Consider the following 22419-nt stretch of genomic DNA (forward strand, 5'->3'; position numbering starts at 1 on the left):
TCCTGTATTTAATACTTCACATTTGTTGTGGAGGCAGTTTTTTCAGCTTCTAGTAAGTCACCCAGCATTGAAATAGTCACCTAACTTTGAAGCATAGGTCAACGCTGTTCTCACGTATAAAAAATATGCTTTCTATGATTATAATCTCACTCTCATCCTACTTAAACAATTTTTTTTATTAAGGTAAAATATACCTAACACAAATTTACCATCTTACCCTTTTAAAGTATACAGTTCAGTGGTGTCAAATACATTCATAATGCTGTGCAGCCATCACCGCCACCCCTGGGAGAGCTATTCTTATCAACACTTGCTAGGAAGTGCTTCAGGGAAAGTGAAGAAGACTTTAACATTTATTAAGCACCTAATGCATGTCATACACTATGCTTGGTGCTCTTAATAAACAGTATCTCATTTAATCTTACAGTTACCCACTAAGGTAAGTGTTAATATTCCCTTTTCACAAGTGAAGAAAAATAAGGCTTAGAGAGCTGGATTAATCTGCCCAAATTGGCTCCAGGGACTGAGTGCTGGAGCTGGGGTTAGAACCTGCTTCTTTGTGCTGTTTTAGCCCTGTTTTATCAGGGCTAAGGGAAAGCAGGCCAGGCAGCCTGCCTGTTCTTAGTGATATCAGGCTGAAGAAGCCACACTTTGTCTGTGTCCAGGCTCCTCACCTTAATAGCCTAACAAAGTTTGTTTGTTTTTTTTCAAAGTCTAAACTTTCTTTGCTGAACTGAAGGGCAAGATTTATCCTCCTTGGAGACAAGGTGCTGGAGATACGGACATGTGTTGGGTCCAAGGAGTCTGGGGACACAGTAGGTGGGGACAGCTTTGATTCCACCCCATGTCCTCTTTCTATCCCCCATCCTGGATTCTTGTTTTCACAGAGGCTTTGAGTAATTGCTCAGATGACCTGCTGAGGTCAGAGATCGTCTCCCCAGACCCCTGCTACACTTGCCAGTGCCAGGTGAGCCCTCCTGTCTTGGGAACTCTCAAAACCCTCCTCTTCCTCCTCTGTGGGTCATGGCTGCTGCTGCTCTTCTGTAGCAGCTCCAGGACTCTCCATTCACCCCAGCATTTGCCCACTTGTCCTATCACATCCTGCCCACACCCTGCTTACAAGCATGCCCTGATCCCTCCACCACCTTCTTGAGAGCTGCTGGTCTCTACCTATTGTGTTCACACGAGGGCAGGATCTAACATGGCTCTGCACTCACCGGGCCTGTCCTGAGCTCAGCTGTCCCCTGCTGGAGCACCACACTCCCCCGGGGAGTTGCTGCCCCATATGCCAGGGTAAGTACCCATCTGTGGCCTAGATCCTCAGAGAGGAGCCCAGGAGGGAGATCGGAGGGGGAGGCACTTGTGGGCCATGTGGGTAGCCAGAGTCGGCACTCAGAATGCAGGTTTCATTCTGTGGTAGAAAGGAGGGGCTGTATGTTGGAATGGAGAAGAGACCCACAAGGCAGCGGAAGGCAAGGGTGATAGCTGGATTCTCAAAGTCTGGCCAGAGGCTTGTCAGGGGGCAACCAGACCCCAGGCACACTAGTGGGGCATGGGGTGGGGGGTGGTCCCAGCTTCTGGCTGTCTAGGTTTCTAGGACTCTGCAGACATCCTGAGCACTGGCACAAGGCCTAACATCTAGTAGGTCCTCTGGCTGCTGGTGGAGGAAATCAGCACCATCAGGGTGCTAGTGGAATGGAATGGGTGCTTCCCTACTGTGAAGCTCAGGGTAGGTTCCAGGGAGGGAGGTTGCAGCTAGAACAATGTTGGCCTATCCCATTTCTCCCTCCTCAGAATGCTTGGTGGAGGCTGACGGCCGGAGAGTGGCTGATGGAGAGAGCTGGCAGGACCCCAGCAACCCCTGCATTGCTTGCACCTGCCGTGTGAGCTGCGGATGGGGGTGGAAGGGTGGAGGACCTTATAGACTGGTAAAGGGAGGATTGGCCAACACTCTTCAGCAAATATGGGGTCTTTGAGGGGCAGAGGCATCCCATTGCTGGCCAAGGAGCTTAACGCTGCATTTCACTCCCCACTTGAACCATAAAGTGGGTGTTCTTGTGGGGCCAGGTGGACAGAGGGCTGTTGCTTCAGATCATTCCCAGAAGGCCCCCAGGACTGTGAGGCCAGGGGCCCCAGGTCCGGCGGGAAATCCCAGAGCAGTGATGTTTGTCCTCAGCGGGGCCACGTGGAATGCCACCTGGAGGAGTGCCAGGCCCTTTCCTGCCCCCAGGACTGGGCAAAGGTGTCCCAGGCTGGCAGCTGCTGTGAGCGATGCCAAGGTTCGGGGCCAGGACGATGGGGGAGGGGTGTGCCAGACCTGGAGTGGGACGGGCATCTGACCCTCCCTCTCTCCTGTTCCCTCAGCCCCCACCCAGTCGTGCGTGCATCAGGGCCGTGAAGTGGCCTCTGGGGAGCGCTGGGCTGCGGACGCCTGCACCAGCTGCTCCTGCGTGGCCGGCACCGTGCGCTGCCAGAGCCAGCGCTGCCAGCCGCTCTCCTGTGGCCCCGTGAGTTCCGCGGTCTAAGGCGGTGAGGATGGTGGCGGGGGACGGGTGTGTGTGTGTGTGTGGTACCGCCGTCAAGTGAGACCCGGCGGGCGTGTGAGAGGGAGGCTGGGCTTCGCTGCGACCTGGGAGTGATTGGGACCGAGGCAAGTGCTGTTCCCGGTGCGGCCATGAGGTGGTGCTCTGGGCCCGCTCGCGGGGAGCCTGGGAGCCGAGTCCGGGCCAATGCGAAGGGTCTGGAGGGGAGGCAGGTGGAGGGAGTTCGGGGAGGGACGGTGTGTCTGACTGTGTCTGGGGCTGAGGCCAGGACCAGGCCCCCGCCCTGAGTCCCGGCAGCTGCTGTCCCCGCTGCCTGCCCCGGCCCGCTTCCTGCATGGCCTTTGGAGACCCGCATTACCGCACCTTCGACGGTCGCCTGCTGCACTTCCAGGGCAGCTGCCGCTACGTGCTGGCCAAGGACTGCCGTAGCGGGGACTTCAGGTGCGTGTGCTCCTACTGCTTTTCCCTCTCCTCCCTAACCCCTTCACCTGGCCCAGCTGACCACTGGCACCTGGGACTCCCGCACCCCCACCCCCCACACAGCGTGCATGTGATCAACGACAACCGAGGCCGTATAGGTGTGTCCTGGACCCAAGAGGTGGCAGTGCTTCTGGGAGACGTGAAGGTACAGCTGCTGCAGGGCAGAGTGGTCACGGTGAGCAGAGATAGGGTGCTGGGAAAGGTTGGTCCTGCGCTGTCCACTCGTCCACCCGGACGTCGCCACTCCTCCTGCCTCTCTTCTTCTCCAGGTGGACGGTCGCCCGGTGGCCTTGCCCTTCCTGCAGGAGCCACTGCTGTACGTGGAGCTGCAGGGACGTGCAGTGATCCTGCATGCCCAGCCTGGGCTCCAGGTGCAGCTGCAGACCTGGGAACCTCCACTCTGTTTAGGCTTCTGTATCCATAGAGGGAGTGGGGTGGGAGTGGAAGGGTGTTGCTGGATGCCCAAGGTGGGGATCAGAAATGTGGAGGGTGAAGAGCGGGAGGAGTAGCTAGAGAAATTCTGAGCCTAGTTTCTAATCTTGGCTCAGCTCCCCACACAATGGGGCTCCTAGACCTCTACCAACCTTTTCTGGGCTTCAGTTTTCTCATTGGTTGAATGGGGGAGGGTAAGTAGGGGTGAGGGAGATGTCAATTCAGGTCTCCCAGGTGGTGTCTGAGGTTCCTTTCAACTCTCATGAGGAAGAGTAATTTTCCCCCCTGCCCTCTGCAAGAAGCAACTTATAAATTCGTAAAATAAGGCTTGTCCACATTGCTGATCCAGACTTTAATTGTACTTAGTCCTCTGTAAAGCCTGAATGTCTGTAAGAAAGTGAATCCCTGGAAGTGGGCTGCGTTTCTTCTGGAGCCCAGTTGAGCGATGCTGATGGGAGAAGGGGCCCTCAGGAGGGAGCTGTCATCTGTCTTTGTCCAGGGCCAGCACAGCATGTACCACCTTGGCCTTCGTCTGAACAGCGTCCCTTCCAAGGGGAGCCTCCACCTGTCCCTCCTCCATAGCACAGAGTGTGCTAACTTAGATCTTGGGGCCATGATGGACCCTGGGCTCTTGGGGTTCCTGTCTTTCCCCACTCTCCAGCTCCAGGCTTCTCTGCACAGGTGCTGTGGGATGGGCAATCCCAGGTGGAAGTGAGGGTGCCCGGCTCCTACCGGGGCCAGACTTGTGGGCTCTGTGGGAACTTCAATGGCTTTGCCCAGGATGATCTGCAGGGCCCTGAGGGGCTGCTCCTGCCCACAGAGGCTGCCTTTGGGAATAGTTGGCAGGTGAGTGGCCCAGGAACCAGGGCTAAGGGGTGGGAGGTATAGCTGAGCATGAGTTTCAGAGCAGCCCCCAGGTATGGAAAGAGAATTAGGGGAGGGGAGGTCACACAAGATGACTTTTGGGCTTTCAGGGAGGTTTGAGGGCTTTTTACTTGTTATGGTGCTGAGAGAGGCAGGTGGCCTGTTGAAAGAGGCTTCCTTATCTGAAACCCCAGATCCTGCATAGCCACTCACTGGCTATATAACCTTGGTCAACTTATCTACCTACTCTGGGTCTTGATCTATCCATCTGTAAAATGGTTACAAGGAGAAAGTAGATGGTGCTTCCTTTGCTATTCTTGTGATGAGACTTTTGAGACTAAAAAAAATTATTGGGTGGGAAGTGCTTTGAAGAAGATAGCACACAAAGTTCAGCTGCCGGGGTGTTGTCACTGTTGTCACTGGTTGGGGCCCAGGGCTGGTTGGTCTTCCACCCTGGCTTATCTAGATTCTGGATGCTGACTGCTATGCTACCTTGCTCAGGAACAATTGCTTTTAGGTGCCTGAGGGCTATCTACTTTAGCAGAAGGGATAGAGAGAGAGAGAGATAGTTTTTGAGGGCATAAAGCAGTCTTCTTAGAAAGATAGATCTTAGCAGTTTTTAGCAAAGCTTAGTAAGCTTCAGCAGAGAGATGCCGTGCTGGTGTTCTGCAGGCAGAAGCGACAGAGTCAGAGTGAGCAGTCCGTGATAGAATGTGTGCGCTCCCGATTGCCCTCTCCTCCAGCCTCTTAAAGACACAATCCCGTGGCTCTTAACACCACAGGTGTAGAGACTGCCAATTCACTAATACTCTCATCTCGCCAGCTCTCACATGCTTGTTATGAGAGCTAAATCCCTCCCCATGCCCTTTTCACCAAGGTGTTCCTTTATTGAGCTACTAGTGTTACTTATAACTCTCATTCCTCCTAGCCATAGGCTATACGGGCTGCTACAGTCACATCAGGGATGCTCTCCCCACCTAGGTCCCAGAGGAGACAAGGCCCAGCCGGCCCTGTTCCCCAGGCCGAGAGGTAGATCCGTGCCGAGCAGCAGGTTACCGTGTCAGACGTGAGGCCAATGCCCGGTGTGGGGTGCTGAAGTCTTCCCCGTTCAGTCGCTGCCATGCTGTGGTGCCACCAGAGCCCTTCTTTGCTGCCTGCGTGTATGACCTATGTGCTTGTGGCCCTGGCTCCTCAGCTGACACCTGCCTCTGTGATGCCCTAGAAGCCTATGCCAGTCACTGTCGCCAGGCAGGGGTGACACCTGCATGGCGGGGTCCCACCCTCTGTGGTGAGGGGGTGATGCCCGTTTGGGAGAGGGGTTTGCACAGAGAGGAAGGGCAGGCCAGGGGGCTTGGGTCTAGATAGGGTGGGCATAGGGAGTCCCCCAAGGGCTGAGCACAGCAACTGGAGCAGTGTTAGGTGCCCTAGTGACCCTGCCTTCCACTCTGTTGCAGCTGTGGGATGTCCCCTGGACCGTGGCTTCGTGTTTGATGAATGTGGCCCTCCCTGTCCCCGCACCTGCTTCAACCAGCATGTCCCTCTGGGAGAGCTGGCTGCCCACTGCGTGAGGCCCTGTGTTCCTGGCTGCCAGTGCCCTGCAGGCCTGGTGGAGCATGAGGCCCACTGTATCCCACCTGAGGCCTGCCCCCCAGTCCTGATTGCTGGGGAAAAGCCACTCAGTGCTCTGCCCAGACCCAGCTGGGAGCCATGAGGGACACCCTGAGCCAGGATGACACCTGACCAGGACTCATCAGACCAGAAGTCTCTCCCTGGCTTGCAGCTCCCATCCTGGTCAGGGCTGTGGAGAGAGTGCCCGACCTGGGCCCATGTCCTGCAAACACCTCAGCAATGTTGAGCCACAAGCAGTAAACTCTGGGCCTGCCAGAATCTTCCTTGTGTGTGTGTGTTTCCTCCTGGTGCTGGGATAGAGGCTTGGCTGCTTGGAACATGGAGTGCAGTAGTTAGTGTCCCCAGAATCAGAGGAGCTTGCTGGTTCCTGTGCCTGTATGCCTGGGCTACCCCAACTGGCTCCTCCCTGGTGCTGTCTGGGAAACCCTGCAGGCAGATGGAGGACCCAGGTGTCCTGGTCCCAGCCCTGTATTCACTCTGTGTAGCAGGCATGGCCATGGCCCCCATATGGGAGCCCACAGGAGCTGAGGATCCACAGAGAGGATCCACAGGCTTGGTCTGCACGTGGCCTCCATTTTCCTCTTGGTGTGGTGGCACCAAGTGCTCAGGTGCCTTCTGGGTCACTCTTAGAGCTGGTGATGTAGGCACTCATGCCTGGCATGGGGAGAAGCAGAGACAACAGACTGTGATGCATTGTGGACACATGCATTGCACACACAAAGACATACACACACTCACACCTCAGAACTCCGAGAGACATGCAACACATGCGTGCACACTCACCTGCACTCACAACCACACGCACCCAGCCATGGTAGCTGTAGAAGCTCATACAGCTTGTGAAGACTTCTGCTCACATAGCTTATGAAGACTTCCTCGTAGGGGAGAAAACATGGGATGGTTTTTAAAAATAAAATTTATAAGAAAAATAACTCAATTCTTATAAAGGCTGAAAAAAATCCAAGGTCAAGGGGCTGCATGTGGGGAAAGCTTTCTTGCTGGTGGGCAGTCCTGAGGCAGCACAGGATATCACAAGGGGCTGATATGCTCAAGAATATGGGTTTTGAGATAGAAAAAGGTCCAGAATTTGAGATCTCTTTGCCAGGGACTAGCTATGTGACTTTGGCATTTTAGGGACTTAGCATTTTAGGACTTTCAGGGATCAGGGGACTCCATTCTCACTGCCAGTCCCTGATATTCCAACTGGGAGCTAAGGGAGAGGATGCCACAGAGCACCGGTCATCCGCCTGGCTTGCCCAGGCCTCTTCCACGGAGGTAGTTCTCTTTCAGGGCCCTGAGAGGAGAGTTTGCTCCCTTCTCTCAGGAAGCAGGGACAAAGCTGCTCATGACAGCATGGGGAGTAAAGATAAAGACCATCTCCTGTACTTGGTCCCTGTCCTCACTGCACAAACTTTTCTCATGTGTAAAATGAAGATCATGGTAACACGTGTCTCATGTTTGGAGAGACATGAGCCATGGACAGTACTCAGCAGGTGGACAGCATGGACATGCACTCAGGCAATGTTCTTAAGGGCTTGACCTCTTCCTGTTCACATGAGCCTCTTGGTGCAAATGGCTTTGGCTCCATGTTTTCCCAGAAGGTGTCACATCTATCCATCTCCAGATAAGGGAACCATTGCCAGTCTTCTCAAGTGTAAATGGTACAATGATGGCACCTGCTTCACAAAGTCACTGCAAGGAAGGGTTATGTGCTATGTGTCTGAAGCATTTTGTGTTCTGGCACTTACTGAGCTGGGGGTAGCCACTGTGGCTGTGGCCATATGTGTCAATATAGCACAGCTATAAAGGTCACGTGTGTGTCTGTACATACAGCGTATGTCAGATAGTCACTGGGGATTGCATACAAGCACATACACCTGCCAGTCAGGGTCATACTCCTCACTCCACACTGTCACCCCCATGGCCAAAAGACCAGTCTTAGAGTCAGGCCAGAGTCCTTCTGTGGCTTGGCTGCAGCCCAGGCCCCGGGCTCAGATGTCAGGCCCTGCATTATTGAGATCAGAGCCCTGGGCTCTTCCCCCTCAGCCCGGGGCTCTCTGTGCTCCATCTCCCTCCAGGCTTTCCATGGCGCAGGAAGCCATGCCTGGAGGCTTGGGGCTCCCTTGCAGCCCCAGGCAGGCTTTGGCTCTCTGCCAGCATCTTTTCCAGCACCCTGCCAGCCTGATGCAGCCAGTGCTCTGGGCTGCACTTCAGCAGGTGAGGAGGGGGGGAACTCTGCCTGAGAAGGGAAAGGGACAGGTAGGGGCCTGACTCCACCTTCCCCCCTAGGTGCAAGAGGCCAGAGGCTGCCCCCCAGGGCTGGAGCTGCCCACTGTGCTCCTGGAGATGGAGCGAAGCTAGCGGGCCCAGGAGCAGGTGGGAGCTTGCCAGCGTCTGGGGCAGAGGCCAGGTGACTGCCCCCTTGTACCCTGACACCCCACCTTCCTGCAGCTTCTGTGGGACTTGGAGCTGCTGACGGGGGCCGGACTTCACCTCTTCTGACCTCCCCAGGCCCAGTTTTGCAATCTGTGGGGCCAAGCCTGGCGTGCATGGAGTAGCAGGGGTGGGGACTTGGAGCAGCTGGTGAGTGGGTGAGCAGAGGCATAATGGGGGGTCAGGGGGCAGAGGGTCCTAGGATACTGGGCCCCCTGTAGCAGTGAGGGCAGGTAGAAGGAGCAGGGGTCTTGGAGACAGATGGGTCTGGGGTCAGCTGCCTCTTTTGATGCTTCCTGTGGACCATGAGCCTCCCTGTCCTCATCTATAAATGTGGACTCTTTAGATTTTTCTCCAAGGACTGCTGGGAGGACCAGTGAACTCATCTCAGTAAAGGGCTGGACACAGCGCATGCCAGTTCTGGGCAGGCTATTCTCATCGTCACACAGTTAACAACTATCTTGGTCAAATCAACTGTGTGGTGGTATCTGGAAGCCTTTCAGGTGGCTGCAGAATGGGAGGAAAGTGGCCTGGCAGAGAGGCACCAATGTCTAGGGAGGGAGGCGCTGTGCACTAACTGGGCCCAGCATAGCAAAACTGAGAACTGGGAATTCATGTCTCAGTCCCAGCTCAGCCACCAGCTGCCCAAGTGAATCTGAGCAGGTTAGTAGTCTTCTCTGGGCCAAGGCTGTAGCTGTAGCAGGAGAGGTTGTTCACGGTGACTATGAAGGCAGAGACCAGCCAACATCTTGGGCAAAACTGCAGTCTTATCTGAAGGCTGTTTCTAAGATCCTTCATGTAGAAGGAAGGGAGTCACATGAGGGCATGCAAACCAGGTGGCCTGCCTCACAAGGGGGCTTCTTAGAGGCTGTGACCACCCAGGGTGAGGTGCCCTATGGACTAGGGCATCCCCAACCCTTCCAGAGTTCCAGGCTGCAATCTACGCACCCGGCTGAGGACTCTCTGAATTAGAATCATGAGCTCACAGAGGGGTGAGTCTTTCTCACAGGGAATCAGGGTGGCCACATAAAGTAGCCAAGAGCTGGGGCCTTTCCCCATCGCCTCCCCTGTCCTGCCTGGTGCCCCCTTCTTGTGCTCCTGCTTTTCCTGAGCTCCTGCTCAGTTGCACCCATGGTTGCTGAATTCCAGCTCCTGGGATCCAGTGGTGGGGGCAGGGACTGGAGGTAGCCACCTGGAACTCAGTTTGGGTACTGGGGTAGACAAGGCTCAGCAGGCTGGGGTGCTAGGGAGACTGGCAGGTGAGTGCCTTTTCCTGGGCCCTTACAGGTGCAGCTGAGACAGCCCTTGAATTCCTGCAGGGGGCAGGTGATAGACCCATCATCAGCCCCAGATCTGGGTGAAGCTGAGATTAATGTGGACAGAAGGGTAGAAAGTCCTGACAGGCCTGCAGCACCCACATATGGTATGTTGGTTGATAGAACGGGACAGGTAGCCAGGACAGCAGGGCACCCCTGGGGCTGGGGTAGCCAGATTGCACTGTGAGGAGGCAGGAAGTCCCCACCTCTGGGCCAATGACCTCAGATCTTAAGTCATTCTTCATCTCACACTTTTTGATTGAGTTCCTGGGACACTTGGAGATGGCAAGCAGGTTTTGTTTTATGTGCCATTTCAAACTAGTTGGTCCCAGCTGTCTCTGGTACTATGTCCAGCAGGATATGGCATTAAACTGGAGCTCAGGAAAGAGATCCCAGGAATGGCCATCACTGACAGCCCAGGGAGAGAACAGAATAGCAACTCCATGCCACCTATTACCACTCTTGAGCCAGAATCTGGGGATACATAGAGAGCAAGAGAGACTAGGTCCCTGTCTTCAGATCCCAGCCTGGTGAGAGAGTAATAATAGGCAATTTGAATACAGTGGGTAGGATACTGTGAGCCTTGGGCCTGTTCCTTACATGAAACAGACTTTTAATGCATTAAATAATAAACCTTGCGAAGCCATAAGCTTTTAAAATTTTTTTGTAGAAACAGAGTCTTACTTTATCGCCCTTGATAGAGTGTCATGGCGTCACACAGAAGCCATAAGCTTTTGATTGTTTCATCATGCACATGAGAGAAGAGGAAAGTGCCAATAATTAATTTCTGATTGACAGAGAAAGTTTTACAAGTATTTTCTCTCTTGAGAAGACAGAGATATCAATTATAGCATTATTACCAGAGAAATACATTCTCTAGCAAGACAATAGATCAGAATTACAGGCTAGTGTGGGGAGGTTGTTTTCACAGTTCGTGGCAATCATTTCTAAAGGCCCGGGAGTCCTAAAAAAGTCCTTTGTTCAAAAAACTCTTTGAAAATCTGATTTATTTTTGGAGAGCTTACCCATTTGGTCACTGCAATGAATATTCACATGCCTGTATATTTCACAAAAGAACAAGATGAAATATTCTTGTGCAAGTTCTCGATTTCAGACCTTAAGAAATCAGTTTCTTTTAAGTAGTTTTATAGATGCCGAACAACTCCTTCCTCTGCAGCTGCAGGGGAGCAGCAACATATCATCTCTCTTTTTAGATTTCTTTTGTTAATTACGAAGACTTGCAGTTTCTAGGCCAGACACTGGCCTAAAATTTCATTTCTTGAATTTCATTTGATTTTGCTGTCAGAAACAAAAAGCCTGATGGGCACACAGGGACAAAGTGGGAGTGTCTGGCCTTGGCTGGTGGCATGCAGGAGATGGCCTCTGCTGTTGGTGGACACACCTGACAAGCAGGCTTGTGGCCAGCTGTGCAAACAAAGGTGGAATGATGTACTGTGACAACCTTTTAAGTTTAAACAGCTGCCTTAGGGCACCCCCAGCCATGCTCTGAGGACTATCTAGGCTTCTTGCCTCCATTCAGGTTAGGGGCTGGGACATGAGCAGAGACTCCCAATACTTGTCTTTCTCCCTCAGGTTCCTTACTAGAGCTGAACTCCACCACCAGCAGGAGCTCTGGGGAGCTAAGAAGCTCAGAGTCCAAGGTCCTGGCAAGGGGTCTCTCAGGTTGGGGGTGGAGGAGTTGGCTGTCTGGGAGGGGGCTGCTGGGGTGAGGTGGGGCTGCCTTCCCTGGCCAACTCTCTACAACACACATGGAGGATTTAACAAATTCAGGAATTCAGCAGGGGTCAGCCACTGGGGTCTGCAGGTTCCTCAGGAGAAGTGGCCCTGATTGGGATTCAACTCTGGGCTCACCGTGCTCTTCCTTCCCAGGACCTGGTCCAGAGGGAGGAGGAGAGCCACAGAGAGCCTGCAACCCAGAGGCCTCATCGATTGCCATCCAGGAGTCCACAGGAGACAGAGCTCACTCAGGGAGCCCCAGCACCCTCTGACCTGCCTGCCCATGGCCTACCAGAACTCCATGATGCTCCCCAGAGGCTGGGCTCAAGCCTGGGTCATGAGGGAATAGAACTTCAGAAACTGCAGAGGAGGGACAGTCCTCAGAGTCAGAAAGGGGAGGATCCTCAGGGTCAGAGAAGGGAAGCCTCCCAAGGTGAGGACAAAGAAGTTCCTCAGTGTCAGAGAGAGAAGACATACCAGGGTCAGAGCTGGGAGGCAACCCAGAGTAAGAATAAAGGGGTTCCTTGGCGTCAAAGAGAAAATAGGCCCAAGTGCCAGAGAAAGAAGAGGCCTCAGAGTCAGGAAAGGGAACATCCTTGGTCTTCTGAAGGCAGTATCCCACAAGCCTGGGAGGGGGCTCAGGGAGAGGAGTCAGTACAGCTTCTGAAGCAAGGCGGCTCCCTGGGCCACCCAAAAGACTTCCGCAGGTCCCTAGGAAAACAGATCCGGCAGCTTAGGGAAAGGAATAATGTAGGCCCGGGGGGAAGGAGCACAGGGCTGATGCCAGGCAAGACCCAAGGCCAGAGACCAGATTTGGCAAAGCCGGGGACCGCTGGGGAGGAGGCGTGGACTGCACTTCAGAGCCTGAGATCTTGGCCAGGCCTCAGCTCCCAGGCCCCAGCGCCATGGTGCCCGAGGCACTATGCCCTGGGGACTCTGGGCAGCAGGCACACCCGGCGGCTCTCCCGGGGTACCCAGGGCTGGTGTGCCACCCGCACGTGCTGCCGGGCCCAAGGGAGGCCCTGGCCGGACAGGACGGCAGGTGGGAGAGAGGCAAGGTTCCCTGGTGCCCTCGAGGAGCAGAGGAGTTGCCCCGAGGCCCCAAAGGCCGCGTGGCTGGAGCCCTCGGGCGTGAGCGCGGCGCAGCAGGAGGCTCTGCAGCAGCTGGTGGAGCTGCACCGCGCGGCCAGGCGGCGGCGGCGGCAGGACCGTGAGCAGCAGCGGCTCCGGGTGTGTCCCCGCTCCATGATGGGCAGGGGCGGGGGCCAGGCCGGGTTGCCTGCTGCGCCAAGGGGCGGCTAGATGCTGACTGCAGCCTCCCCAGGTCCTGGAGCGCCTCGGAATCGCCAGGAACCGCCACTGCCAGGGCCACCCTCAGTGCCTTCCGCCCAGCCTGGCCCAGCTCTGGCCACAGGCAAGGCCCCCAGGAGAAGGCGGTGGGGCCCCAAGGACCCCGCCCGGGTCCCTCCGAAGCGAGGGCGGTGCGCGGGCAGTAACTCCCAGGTGGAGCATGGGAGGCGGGTGCCCGGCTTGGAGAGGCGCTCAGCGCTCTTCATGGCAGGAGGACCCGGCCGGGCAGCAGCGCGCGCTGAAAGAACAGCTGGAACAAGTGCACTGGGAGAGGACCCGGCGGCTGTGGGCCCTCAGGGCCAGGTGAGGGGCGGTAGGGAGAGAGGTGGTAGGTGGACAGTAGTATGGGGCCCTCCTGTCCCTTGCATCTGGTCTGACAGGCCACTCTTTCCCCAGGAACACCCAGAACTTTCAGGAGCTACTGTGGCCCCCTAGTGCCAAGGAGCTAACGACGACTGATGAGTAGCACTCTTGCCCTTCCTTCTGTCACTGCTGGCTCCTCAAAGGAGTCAGGTCAAGGAAAAAGCAAGAGGGCAACCTGAGGGTCAGCAGTAGTTTCAAAGGCCCAAAATGCGGCCACAGGGCCTGTGAGAGCAGAGACACACAGACACACATTAGCTTTGCCCCACCAGGAAGACTATTATTTCTCCTTCCCTCCCTCAAGCCCACCACCTGGGCAAGGTCAGAGGGCCAGGTCCCGAGGATCAAGCAGTGCAAAGGCCCCATTCTTGCGGAAGAATGACTCGATGCGGCACATCTTGCAGGAGACCAATTCTTGCTTCACTGGGGGGCCTGAAAAAGATGTCAGAGGCCAGGAATAGGTTCCTGGGGAAGGGACACGCAGAGAATAGAGCACAGAGCCCTGTGTGTCTGCATAGCCTTAGGATTTTGCCCATGTTGTAGCCACTTTGTAGGAAGAAATAAAGTGCTTCTGAGGTGTGAGGGCTACAGAATGTAGGAGGTTGGCTGGATCCCTGTATACAGCAGTGACAGCAGAATGACACTACCCGTTACTGCTAGCTTCAGGATCCTCTAAATGGGGGTGGGGGAATACCTGGCCCTGCTTGTCACAGCAACAGACTATGGAGAGATGGGGCTTCCTTCTACCTTCTGCTCCCCTTCTGGGACTTGCCTCCTACTTTTTTTTTTTTTTCTTTTTGGAGACAGAATCTCACTATGTTGCCCTAAGTGGAGTACTGTGACATCACAGCTCACAGCAACCTCAAACTCTTAGACCTAAGCGATTCTCTTGCCTCAGCCTCCCAAGTAGCTGGGACTACAGGCGCCCACCACAACACTCGGCTATTTTTTTTTTTTTTTGTCGTTGTTGTTGCAGTTGTCATTGTTGTTTAGCTGACCCAGGCTGGGCTCAGTGCACAGGGCTGGCGCCGTCACCACTGTGCTACGGTGCAGGGGCACCAAGCCTTGCCTCCTACTTTTGTTAGAAAGTTGCTCCCCATGACTTCTCCCTTGGGGCTGGCTGGGGAAATGAGGGAACTTTGGGGTCAAAATCTCAACCCAGCCATCCCTTCCCTCCAACTATCCACCTTTTCAGGCACTCAAGCAGCTGGAGGACTTGTAAACTGGAAATTTACAAGTACAGATAGTAAAGGGGCATGCAGCTCTGCCCATTTGGCAGCATGCCCCTTCCTCACACCTGTGCTTTTCCCCTCTAATTACTCTGCGGCCCAACCCCTCGCCCTCTCCACTGAGCCCAGATGGACAGCCTTCCCTCCAGAACCTGCCCTCCCTGCCTCTGCCTCCCCCTCCTGCCATTTTGCAACAACTTGATCTCCCCAGGTTATCTGGCCCAATTTCAGCACTTTAAATAGCACCTATATTCTATTGACCTCCGAGTATGATCTTTAGCTCTGACTTATTCCTGAGGGCCAGGCTTATAGACACAGCCACCTTTTGACACTGTAAGCCTAACATAGCCACATGGACCTCTTTACATACACCCTTCAGCCCAGCCTCCCTGTCCAGAGTTCACAATCTCTCCTGAAAAAGCTATTGCCTACAGGCCTGAGTTTTTAAAAAGTAAATCAGTGTCACTCTTAAAGTCTGCTTAAAACCAACTGTCTTCCTCTGCACTGAATAAAACCCAGGTGCTGTCCGGCGGGGGGAAATAATAGAACCAGGCCTTCCCCCTTGTCATTTGGCTCTCAGCCTGCAGGTGCTCAGAAAGGCCCTGACAATCTAAAGTGCATGACCCAAACTCCCTGCCCAATGTCATTCTGTAGTTGCATGGAACTTGTTCCTCTCAGACATTTCCTTGTTCTTATCCTTATGGTCTAGGGCCCCATTCTGTTTGTGAGGAGACTAATTTCCAGGAGGTTGGGGCTCACCAAGCTGCCAGCCATATGTGAAGTTGGTGGTGATGGGGAAGAGGTAGCGCGTCTCTGGCATGTCCAGTTTCCGGGTGTTAAGGTAGCTGTAGCGTCCCTGGAAGTCGTGGGAGATACCTTCATACAGCAGGGCCCGGGTGGCAGGCAGGACTGGGTACATTTCTGACTGAAAAGGCACCTCTGGGACAGAACTGGAGGCTTTGGAAGGGACTGCTTGGGGGGCAGGTGCAGGTGAGTGTGGGGTTTTGGGGTACAGTGTGGGCAGCTTGAGGGGCAGGCGGGCTGCAGCCTTAGCCTTCTGCTTGGCCTTCACCAGTGACCCATACTTGCGGTTCCATTCACAGCGCAACATCTTCTCCCTCAGATATTCCTCCTTCCAAAAGTTTTGCTGCTGTGTGTCCATGTTGAGCTGCCGCAACATGGTGGCGAGGAGGAGCAGTACTGAGTGGCTGCAGCTAGGGCTTTAGCACAGTAAGCGAAGTGCTTAAGACAGTGGGTGGCTGCCCTGGGACAGTCACCTGGCAACCAAGCTTTGCCTCACACAGGGCCAGGGTTCTACTTGCAATGCCCTTAGCAGACCTCATGTGCCTTGTTTCCTGAGGCAGCCTGGGGCCAGGATGCACTGGCTAAGAACCTGGCCTCCAAACCTCCTCCTGCAAGACCCAGGCTGGATCTAGTACCTCCCAGGTTTTCTGTGCTTTCTGCTTCTGTCCCTTGGATCAGGGCTCCTCCCAGCCCAATGCAGATTGAGGTGGGGGCTCTGGGGCTGGACTCAAGCTTCCTCCATTCCTCCACTGCAAAGCTGGTCTTCTTTAATCCATAGAACCAGTCCCTGAGTTATGGTTCCCTGGCACAACAGTCCTGGTCCACCTCTCTAACTCTAACTAGAACCTTTCCCATCCTTGCAATCTAATCTCCCCTGATACCCTTACCCCACACGTGTCCTTTCCAGCACTCAACCTCAGTTTGGAGGGAAGAATATTACTTTAATTTAACATTGACAATGACACTGTGTAACAGCACAGGGAAGAGGTAGTGGAGAGAGAAGATGGTCAGGCTTCCTGTTCCCCAACCAGCCTTGATTTAATGGCAGAGTCCCAGCAACCTAGAAGTACCTCTCCTAGCCTCTCAATAGGGTGAAAAGGGGCAGGGAATTGGAAATTAGAGGCTTAAAACTTGAAGGACTGATCCAAGTCTAGGAGAGACCTGGAAATGAAGGAGAGGCTGAAAGCTGTGGGAGTCCCCTAGCGCAGGTCTTCGGCAGTGAACATGCCCCTGGCTCTGCGCAGGATGGAGTCCTTGGCGGCATCATACGGGTGCTCCTTGGATGGGATCTCCAGGACTGCCGGAATGGAGCGCTGGTGGGCATCCAGGGCATGCCGAACCATCTCTGCGATGTACTGGTTGATGAGGATGATGCCAACGTCATCTCGGTTTAGAAACTGCCTATGGGGAGAAAAAAGAAGGGAATACAGGGCAGCTCTGGGGCTGCTGTGTCCCCTGCCTAAGAAGTCCACTCTGAGCTTTTAGGCTCGGATGTAGAGAGGAATGAACATGACTTTGAGTGCACAGAGGACAAGGGGAAAAGCTACTCTGCTAAACTCTCAATCCTATTCAGAATGGACTTCGTCCAAGAGCTAAGGGCCATGTTGACCTGGATTGGCTTCTACCTCCCCTGCCTGGAAGGCTTCCAAGTAAACTGGTAATGAAGATCACCAGTGGCAGGGTATTCAATGTGCTGCCTTACTGAAGGACAGGGAGAAGCTAAGAATATATGTATTCCTTTGTATCCGCATAAAGAAATACCAAAAAAGAGTGGGCAGCACATGTGGCTCAAGAAGTAAGGGTGCCGGCCCCATATACCAGAGGTGGCAGGTTCAAACCCACCCCGGCCAAAAAAAAAAATACCGAAAAGAGAAGGAAGAAAGGAAGTGGTTAGCTATAGGGGTGGTAGAGGAAGGCAATGAGGTAGGTAAAAGGGCCTGGTGAACCATGTCTCTAACAAAAATGAAAAATCCCAAAAACCAGGGCTGATGAGATCATTGAAAGCCTCTATGCTGATGAGGCTGAGGGATGGGTCTGAGATGAGCCCAGAACACAAGCTAGGGAGAGGAAATTCAGTAATAAAGGAACCACATTTTCCATACAGGCAGAATATGGCCCTGCAGTTCTCCTTTCTTATGATTACCCACCCAGTCATTATTTATTAAGAACTATTTACTGAGCCAGGTGTAGTCGAGTTACTTGGGAGGCTGAGGCAGGAGGATTGCTTGAGCCAGGAGTTCTAGGCCATCCATAGTGTGCTATAATTGCACCTGTAAACAGCCACTGCAGTCCAGCCTGTGCTATAGCAAAAAAGAAAAAATAAAAAACTACAGTAGAACCACTGAAAGCTGACCACCAAAGGACTGAAAGAAACTGGTCAACATAAAGAATTAGTTTTGCTGTACTGACATGCACATGTGGTGCATGTCTGGTCTATAAAAATTCGGTCATCTTAAGGAGGTGGTTCATGTAGGGAGGTGGTCAACTATGGAGGTTCCACTGTATTTACTAAGTTCCAGTGTATTTACTAAGCACCCACCCCATGATAGGCACTAGGGTAGGCGAGACTTGATCCTCTGACATCCTCTTTGGTTGAAAAAATGTAAAACTTTTGAAGCAAAATTTGTCCTTCTCACATGACAACCGGGTGGCACTTCACCAGTCAGTTTAGAGATCAACAGATAACTGCCTCCCAGGTCAGGACCTATCACAGAACCCAGGCAGCAGGAACTAGTCTCAGCTGGTGGCTCTGGGCTGGGCTGTTTAGGGGGAAACAGGTGAGAATGGTATAATCCAAGAGGCTAAGAAAAGAACAGGAGGCTGGTATACTCAATTCCAGTCACCAAGACAGTCCTGTATTACTGGCATGGCTGCACCCACACTTTGGAGCTATCAGCCTTGACCCAGGGCAGAAGGTGGGATCTGAAGTGCAAGGTCTTAGGAGAAGGCCAGATACAGTCCAGTATTTGCCTGAAGATGAAAGGGAAATGAGGAGTGTTTCATAAGCAGAGTACTTGTTTTTACGAGAGGCAAAAAGGGTTAGGATTAAGTGCAAAGCCCTGCTCCATCTCTTCCGCCTGCTGTGACTTTGGGGTATGTGTCTTAACCTTTCTGAGTTTTAGTTTCCTCACCTGTAAGTGGGAAAAACCCCTAGGTTACATGACGTTTATGAGCCTTCAAACAACACAAGAAAGCCCAAGCTGATTGGCTTTAATCAAGTGTGCGGTTTCCTTAGGGGGCAACTGGCAAAAGAGCTCTACGTAGGGAACCCCTGAAGAGGCGCTGAGGTTGGCCGACAGCTGCGACTAGGCACTCTGGGCATCCAACTATGGGTAGGGGGTAGGTTGGGCTGAGCGGTGGCGCCCATTCCGAGCTGTTCCCCTTCTTTACTGATACATGATCATGTGAAGGGTGAGCTCGTGAACCTGACGTAACCCTGGTCCCACCAAGTCCCCAAAGGGAACTTAGGGTGCGGAGGCCTTTGCTCCAGAAGGGCAGACTTCCAGGACAGCGCCCAACCTCCCGTCCGCGTCTGACACCTTGATCCCCGGTACATCTCCACCCTCTCCCTGCGCGTCCATCAGGCAGCAGAAGGGCCCATCCGCCCGGGCTACTGTACCGGAAAGTGTCTTCGATCTCATTTATAGTTGTATCCTTCTCCACCACCAGGAAATTAGGATGACGGTTCTTGTTAAGTTCCCCTATGCCGCCCAGTAGGAAACCAGTTACCGTGTCCTCGTCTCCGATCACCGCGATTAGCTTCCCCCTCCCCGCCATTCCTGCAGCCAGGTAGAGCTCAACCCGAAGCCCCAAGTCACCGAATCTCCGCCCGGCGTCGCGGCGCCAGAACGTTCTCGCCCCACCCTTAAGGCATGCGCAGTTCTCCCAACCCGCCTTCCGGGACATGCGCATTAATAGGAAGGCGGTCTTAATCTGATACGCCTGCGCCATAAAGAGAGAGTCGAACCAGGAGACTACGACTCCCAGAAGGCTGTGCGGCCTTACAGCTTCTCCCAGACGTCCATCGGTTCATTCTTTCCTTCAATGAGGAGTTCATTTCGTTGGTTCATTCGTTCAACATGTGTTTTGAGCCTAGCAGTGTTAGACGGCGAGGACCCAGGGAAGAAAAGACGCAGTTCTTGCTCTCAAAGGCAGGATCTGGGGCTGTGTTGTATACTTATATAACTATGACACATCGTTAATTACTCAATAAGTGTTCAATTAATAATAATAATAAAAATGACACTGGCTAGTGAGGTAGTGTCTAGCGAACAGGCAATTACAAAGCTATGTGTTTATTGCTAAAATGAAGCACAGGTGAGTGATAACTAACCCATGGGGATAGGGGTGCTCAAAGAACACTTCCTTGAAAAGGTTGCATGGCATCTAAGCTGAGAGTGGAAGAACAAGCAGGATGAAGGAGATCAAGACAGGACAAGGGACAGAGAACAGCTTATGCAAAGACTTCCTGACTAGAGGGCATATGGACTCTTAAGAAAAGCTATTGAATCTGGAAGTTACCCTGAGGACAAAGTTATTCTGAAGCCACTGAAAGATTTCAAGCAAGAGAGTGCTCAGATTTATGTTGTAGAGTTGTCACTGTGACTATGTTAGGTGCAGAGGCAAGAACGAAGGAGAAACCAAATGGGGTGTTACTGTGGTAAGAAATGGTGGCCAGAAGGCAGGTAGTGTAATGGGGAATGTGGAGAAGTAGGTGGAGTGGACAGATATTTAGAGCTAGAATGGACAAAACTGACTTTTGGTTGGATGTGCTTGGGGAACAAAGTAGAGAGAGACCCAGGAGATTTTCAGGTTTCCAGTCTGTGCAGCAGATGAATGGGAGTAATGTTCCCTCTTTCTGTGAGGTGAACAAGTTGAAGGAGAAAGGGCCACTCCTTTCTCATTCCTTTCAAATCATATGGGCACAAGGGGAAGAGAGGGCAGAGAGTGATGAGGGGTGATAAGGGGGGAGGGAGAAGTGAGGAGGTGAATAGGCTGTTGTGGTGTGGGGAGGGTGGGAATTAGGATGGGGCCACATGTTTTGGGTCTTCTCTGGCAGACCCCACTAGTATGTGCTAAGTGCCCAGGGGTTGCCCAGATTAGTTGAATGAAATGCTTCTGCTTCTGCTCTTATTTTATTATTATTATTATTATTGCCCTGCTCTGGCTAGTCAGTTGCTCATTCAGTTATTCATTCAGACCTATATTAGACTCCCAAAGATCAGGGAATTCAGTTTTGTGGGGTCACAGATCAGGGTAGTAAATGTAGCCAAAGATGCAGTGGGGCGGTATGGGAACTGGGAGCACTAGTCCAAGAGGGATAGGGAGGGGTCCAGGAAAGCTTCTCATTGGCTGGGAAGATGGAGGTAGAGAGGCAGGAGTGTTTCAGGGGAAAGGTCCAAACTGCAGCTTGGGTGTTTAGGACACTAGAGGTGGTGAAGAGCGGTTGGAGCAGGAGGTCTCCATAGGGAGTGGAGTGTGGTTGCTGCCTGAATCTCATGGAGTCAGGGGGAGGGAGGATGGCATCTATCATATGAACCTGGGGCCTTAGAGACTTCCTAAAGGAGAGGAGACTTTAGCCTGGAATGGGAGGAAGATATAGAGGGCCTAACTGGAGAGGGCAGAGTTGCTGTAACATGACCCCTTCTAGCTATTCCACTCCAGGACTGAGAGTGGAATGGAGGAGGTTGCCAGGGCCAGGAAGACTAGTTAAGAGGTTGGGAGAGGCCCTGAGCAAGGTCTGTGCTGGAAGTGGGGATGGAACAGTCCAAAGTGGCCCAGGAACTGGCTGGAGGGAAGGTTCCTGGATTTGCAGGTGGTTTTGCCTGCCTGTTGGTTGAGAAACATTCTTGTTTCAATCAGAGCTGGGTTTTTTATTTTTGTTTTTTGGGGTTTTTTTGTTAAGCAGGCCTGGGCCCGATTCATACCGGCCACCCTTGGTGCACTACAGTGGGCTGGTGCCCAGCCAGAATCAGAGCTGTTTTAAGATCTTAATTTGAAAAACATTCTTGAGGTCAGGCTGAACTGAAACTGGCCCCCTACTGTCCTAGGGCAGTCTTGCAAAACATGGTGTCTGCCTCTTCACCATCTACCAACCTCCCTTTGCTGAGGACCAATCCCTGAGCTCCTGACCCTGGCTCTTTCAAACCCTCTGTCAACATCCCAGACCCCACCTCTGACCCAGGCCCATCCCCTAAGCCTGGGCCAGTCCTCCAGGGGACAGTCATCTGGCCTCTGCCTCCCCAGGGTCTCATTTATTGCTAAGGGGCCAGAAGGCAGCCAGCCAAAGAGAACACACTGACAAGAGACAGCCAAGTCTCTGCGACAGGCCGCACTTTATTTGGAGTTTTCCACCTAAGCAGCTCTCAGCTGAGCCACATGACATGTGCAAAAGTCCCCCCAGAAAGCTGGGCCTTGCAGTGTGTAAAAAAGGGCCCCCATGGGGCAGAGCTGTGCAATCGTAAAAAAAAAAAAAAATAATAATAATGAGAGAAATTAGTCCCCCAGAAAGCCTGGCTTGGGCAGAGTATCCACTGCTCAGGCCAGTCCACAGGCCACTCCACTGCCAAATGCTCAGGGTCTGTTTTCTTCTCAGATTGTGCTTTCCTTTAAAAGTCTTTAACACTCTGGGGCCAGACAAAGTCTTCAGGCGTAGACAAATGGCCAGCAGTACAGTTTGAGGGAAACTTCTCTCTCCCAGATACCCCAGCACAATGCTCTCCCGCTGGGCTCAGGCCCAATTGAAAACTCAGGGCTTCCCTGGCCTCCAGGCCCCCATCCAACCCCTGAACTGCCCAATCTGCCCTCATATCACATTCCAGGAGAAGGATATTGCCCTGAGACAGACAAGGCCCTCCAGCCTCTGAGGGCATGGTTGGGAAGGGAGTCTGTGCCATTCCTATCACCCCCAAGGCAAGTGTTTATAGTGTCTGATTTTGTGCGTGTACATCTGGGTGTGGCACATTTGCGTGTGTGTGAGTTTGGCCAGAGGTGGGGACCGAGGCTGGGGGAGGCACTTCTGGGATTCAGGGCACATTGACTTTGAAGGGGCTTCCAGGGACACTTTCGTCGCCCCACTTGACGATGAGGATGTAGTCCCCTTTCTCCTTGACTGTGTAGGTGACGTTGTACACCCGGTTCCCCATGTGCTTCACGTATACCTCCTCACATGGGGTCTTGGGTCCATGCACGCCCACCATCATCATGTTGGTGCCTGGACAGGGAGGTAGAGGGACTCAGTCA

The 22419-nt window shown here is 53.3% G+C and overlaps 4 protein-coding genes across 6 annotated transcripts in view; 1 reads left to right on the top strand and 3 right to left on the bottom strand.

Annotated features, from left to right (window-relative positions):
* KCP (kielin/chordin-like protein) overlaps positions 1 to 6206 on the top strand; it is a 25714-nt gene extending 19508 nt beyond the window's left edge. Inside the window, exons 28-36 of the mRNA XM_003789810.2 lie at positions 888 to 967; positions 1194 to 1293; positions 2365 to 2507; positions 2812 to 2984; positions 3087 to 3198; positions 3293 to 3394; positions 4137 to 4301; positions 5301 to 5607; positions 5774 to 6206. Of these exons, the coding sequence (XP_003789858.1) occupies positions 888 to 967; positions 1194 to 1293; positions 2365 to 2507; positions 2812 to 2984; positions 3087 to 3198; positions 3293 to 3394; positions 4137 to 4301; positions 5301 to 5607; positions 5774 to 6030 (1439 nt within the window). The 3' untranslated portion in view covers positions 6031 to 6206. The remainder of the gene's footprint in view (positions 1 to 887; positions 968 to 1193; positions 1294 to 2364; positions 2508 to 2811; positions 2985 to 3086; positions 3199 to 3292; positions 3395 to 4136; positions 4302 to 5300; positions 5608 to 5773) is intronic.
* A 7194-nt stretch (positions 6207 to 13400) lies between these two features.
* On the bottom strand, positions 13401 to 15989 carry LOC105886983. Its single transcript, XM_012805161.2, has 2 exons — positions 15133 to 15989; positions 13401 to 13576 (listed from the first exon to the last, which is right to left on the bottom strand). Exons 1-2 carry the CDS (start codon positions 15551 to 15553, stop codon positions 13467 to 13469), a joined length of 531 nt encoding a protein of 176 aa, XP_012660615.1. The 5' UTR covers positions 15554 to 15989; the 3' UTR covers positions 13401 to 13466.
* Positions 15990 to 16097: 108 nt separating this feature from the next.
* ATP6V1F (ATPase H+ transporting V1 subunit F) lies at positions 16098 to 19045 on the bottom strand. Its single transcript, XM_003789751.3, has 2 exons — positions 18797 to 19045; positions 16098 to 16578 (listed from the first exon to the last, which is right to left on the bottom strand). Exons 1-2 carry the CDS (start codon positions 18952 to 18954, stop codon positions 16377 to 16379), a joined length of 360 nt encoding a protein of 119 aa, XP_003789799.1. The 5' UTR covers positions 18955 to 19045; the 3' UTR covers positions 16098 to 16376.
* A 2450-nt stretch (positions 19046 to 21495) lies between these two features.
* Positions 21496 to 22419, bottom strand: part of FLNC (filamin C) — a 28207-nt gene continuing 27283 nt past the window's right edge. For 2 of the 3 annotated variants that reach the window (XM_003789752.2, XM_003789753.2), the window contains one exon: positions 21496 to 22390. In XM_003789752.2, the coding sequence (XP_003789800.1) occupies positions 22203 to 22390 (188 nt within the window). In that variant the 3' untranslated portion in view covers positions 21496 to 22202. The remainder of the gene's footprint in view (positions 22391 to 22419) is intronic. The other variant, XM_012805162.2, reaches the window with a different exon arrangement.

The sequence above is a fragment of the Otolemur garnettii genome, unplaced genomic scaffold, assembly GCF_000181295.1.
Source record: "Otolemur garnettii isolate 467f Iridium unplaced genomic scaffold, OtoGar3 scaffold00037, whole genome shotgun sequence".
Taxonomy (NCBI): domain Eukaryota; kingdom Metazoa; phylum Chordata; class Mammalia; order Primates; family Galagidae; genus Otolemur; species Otolemur garnettii.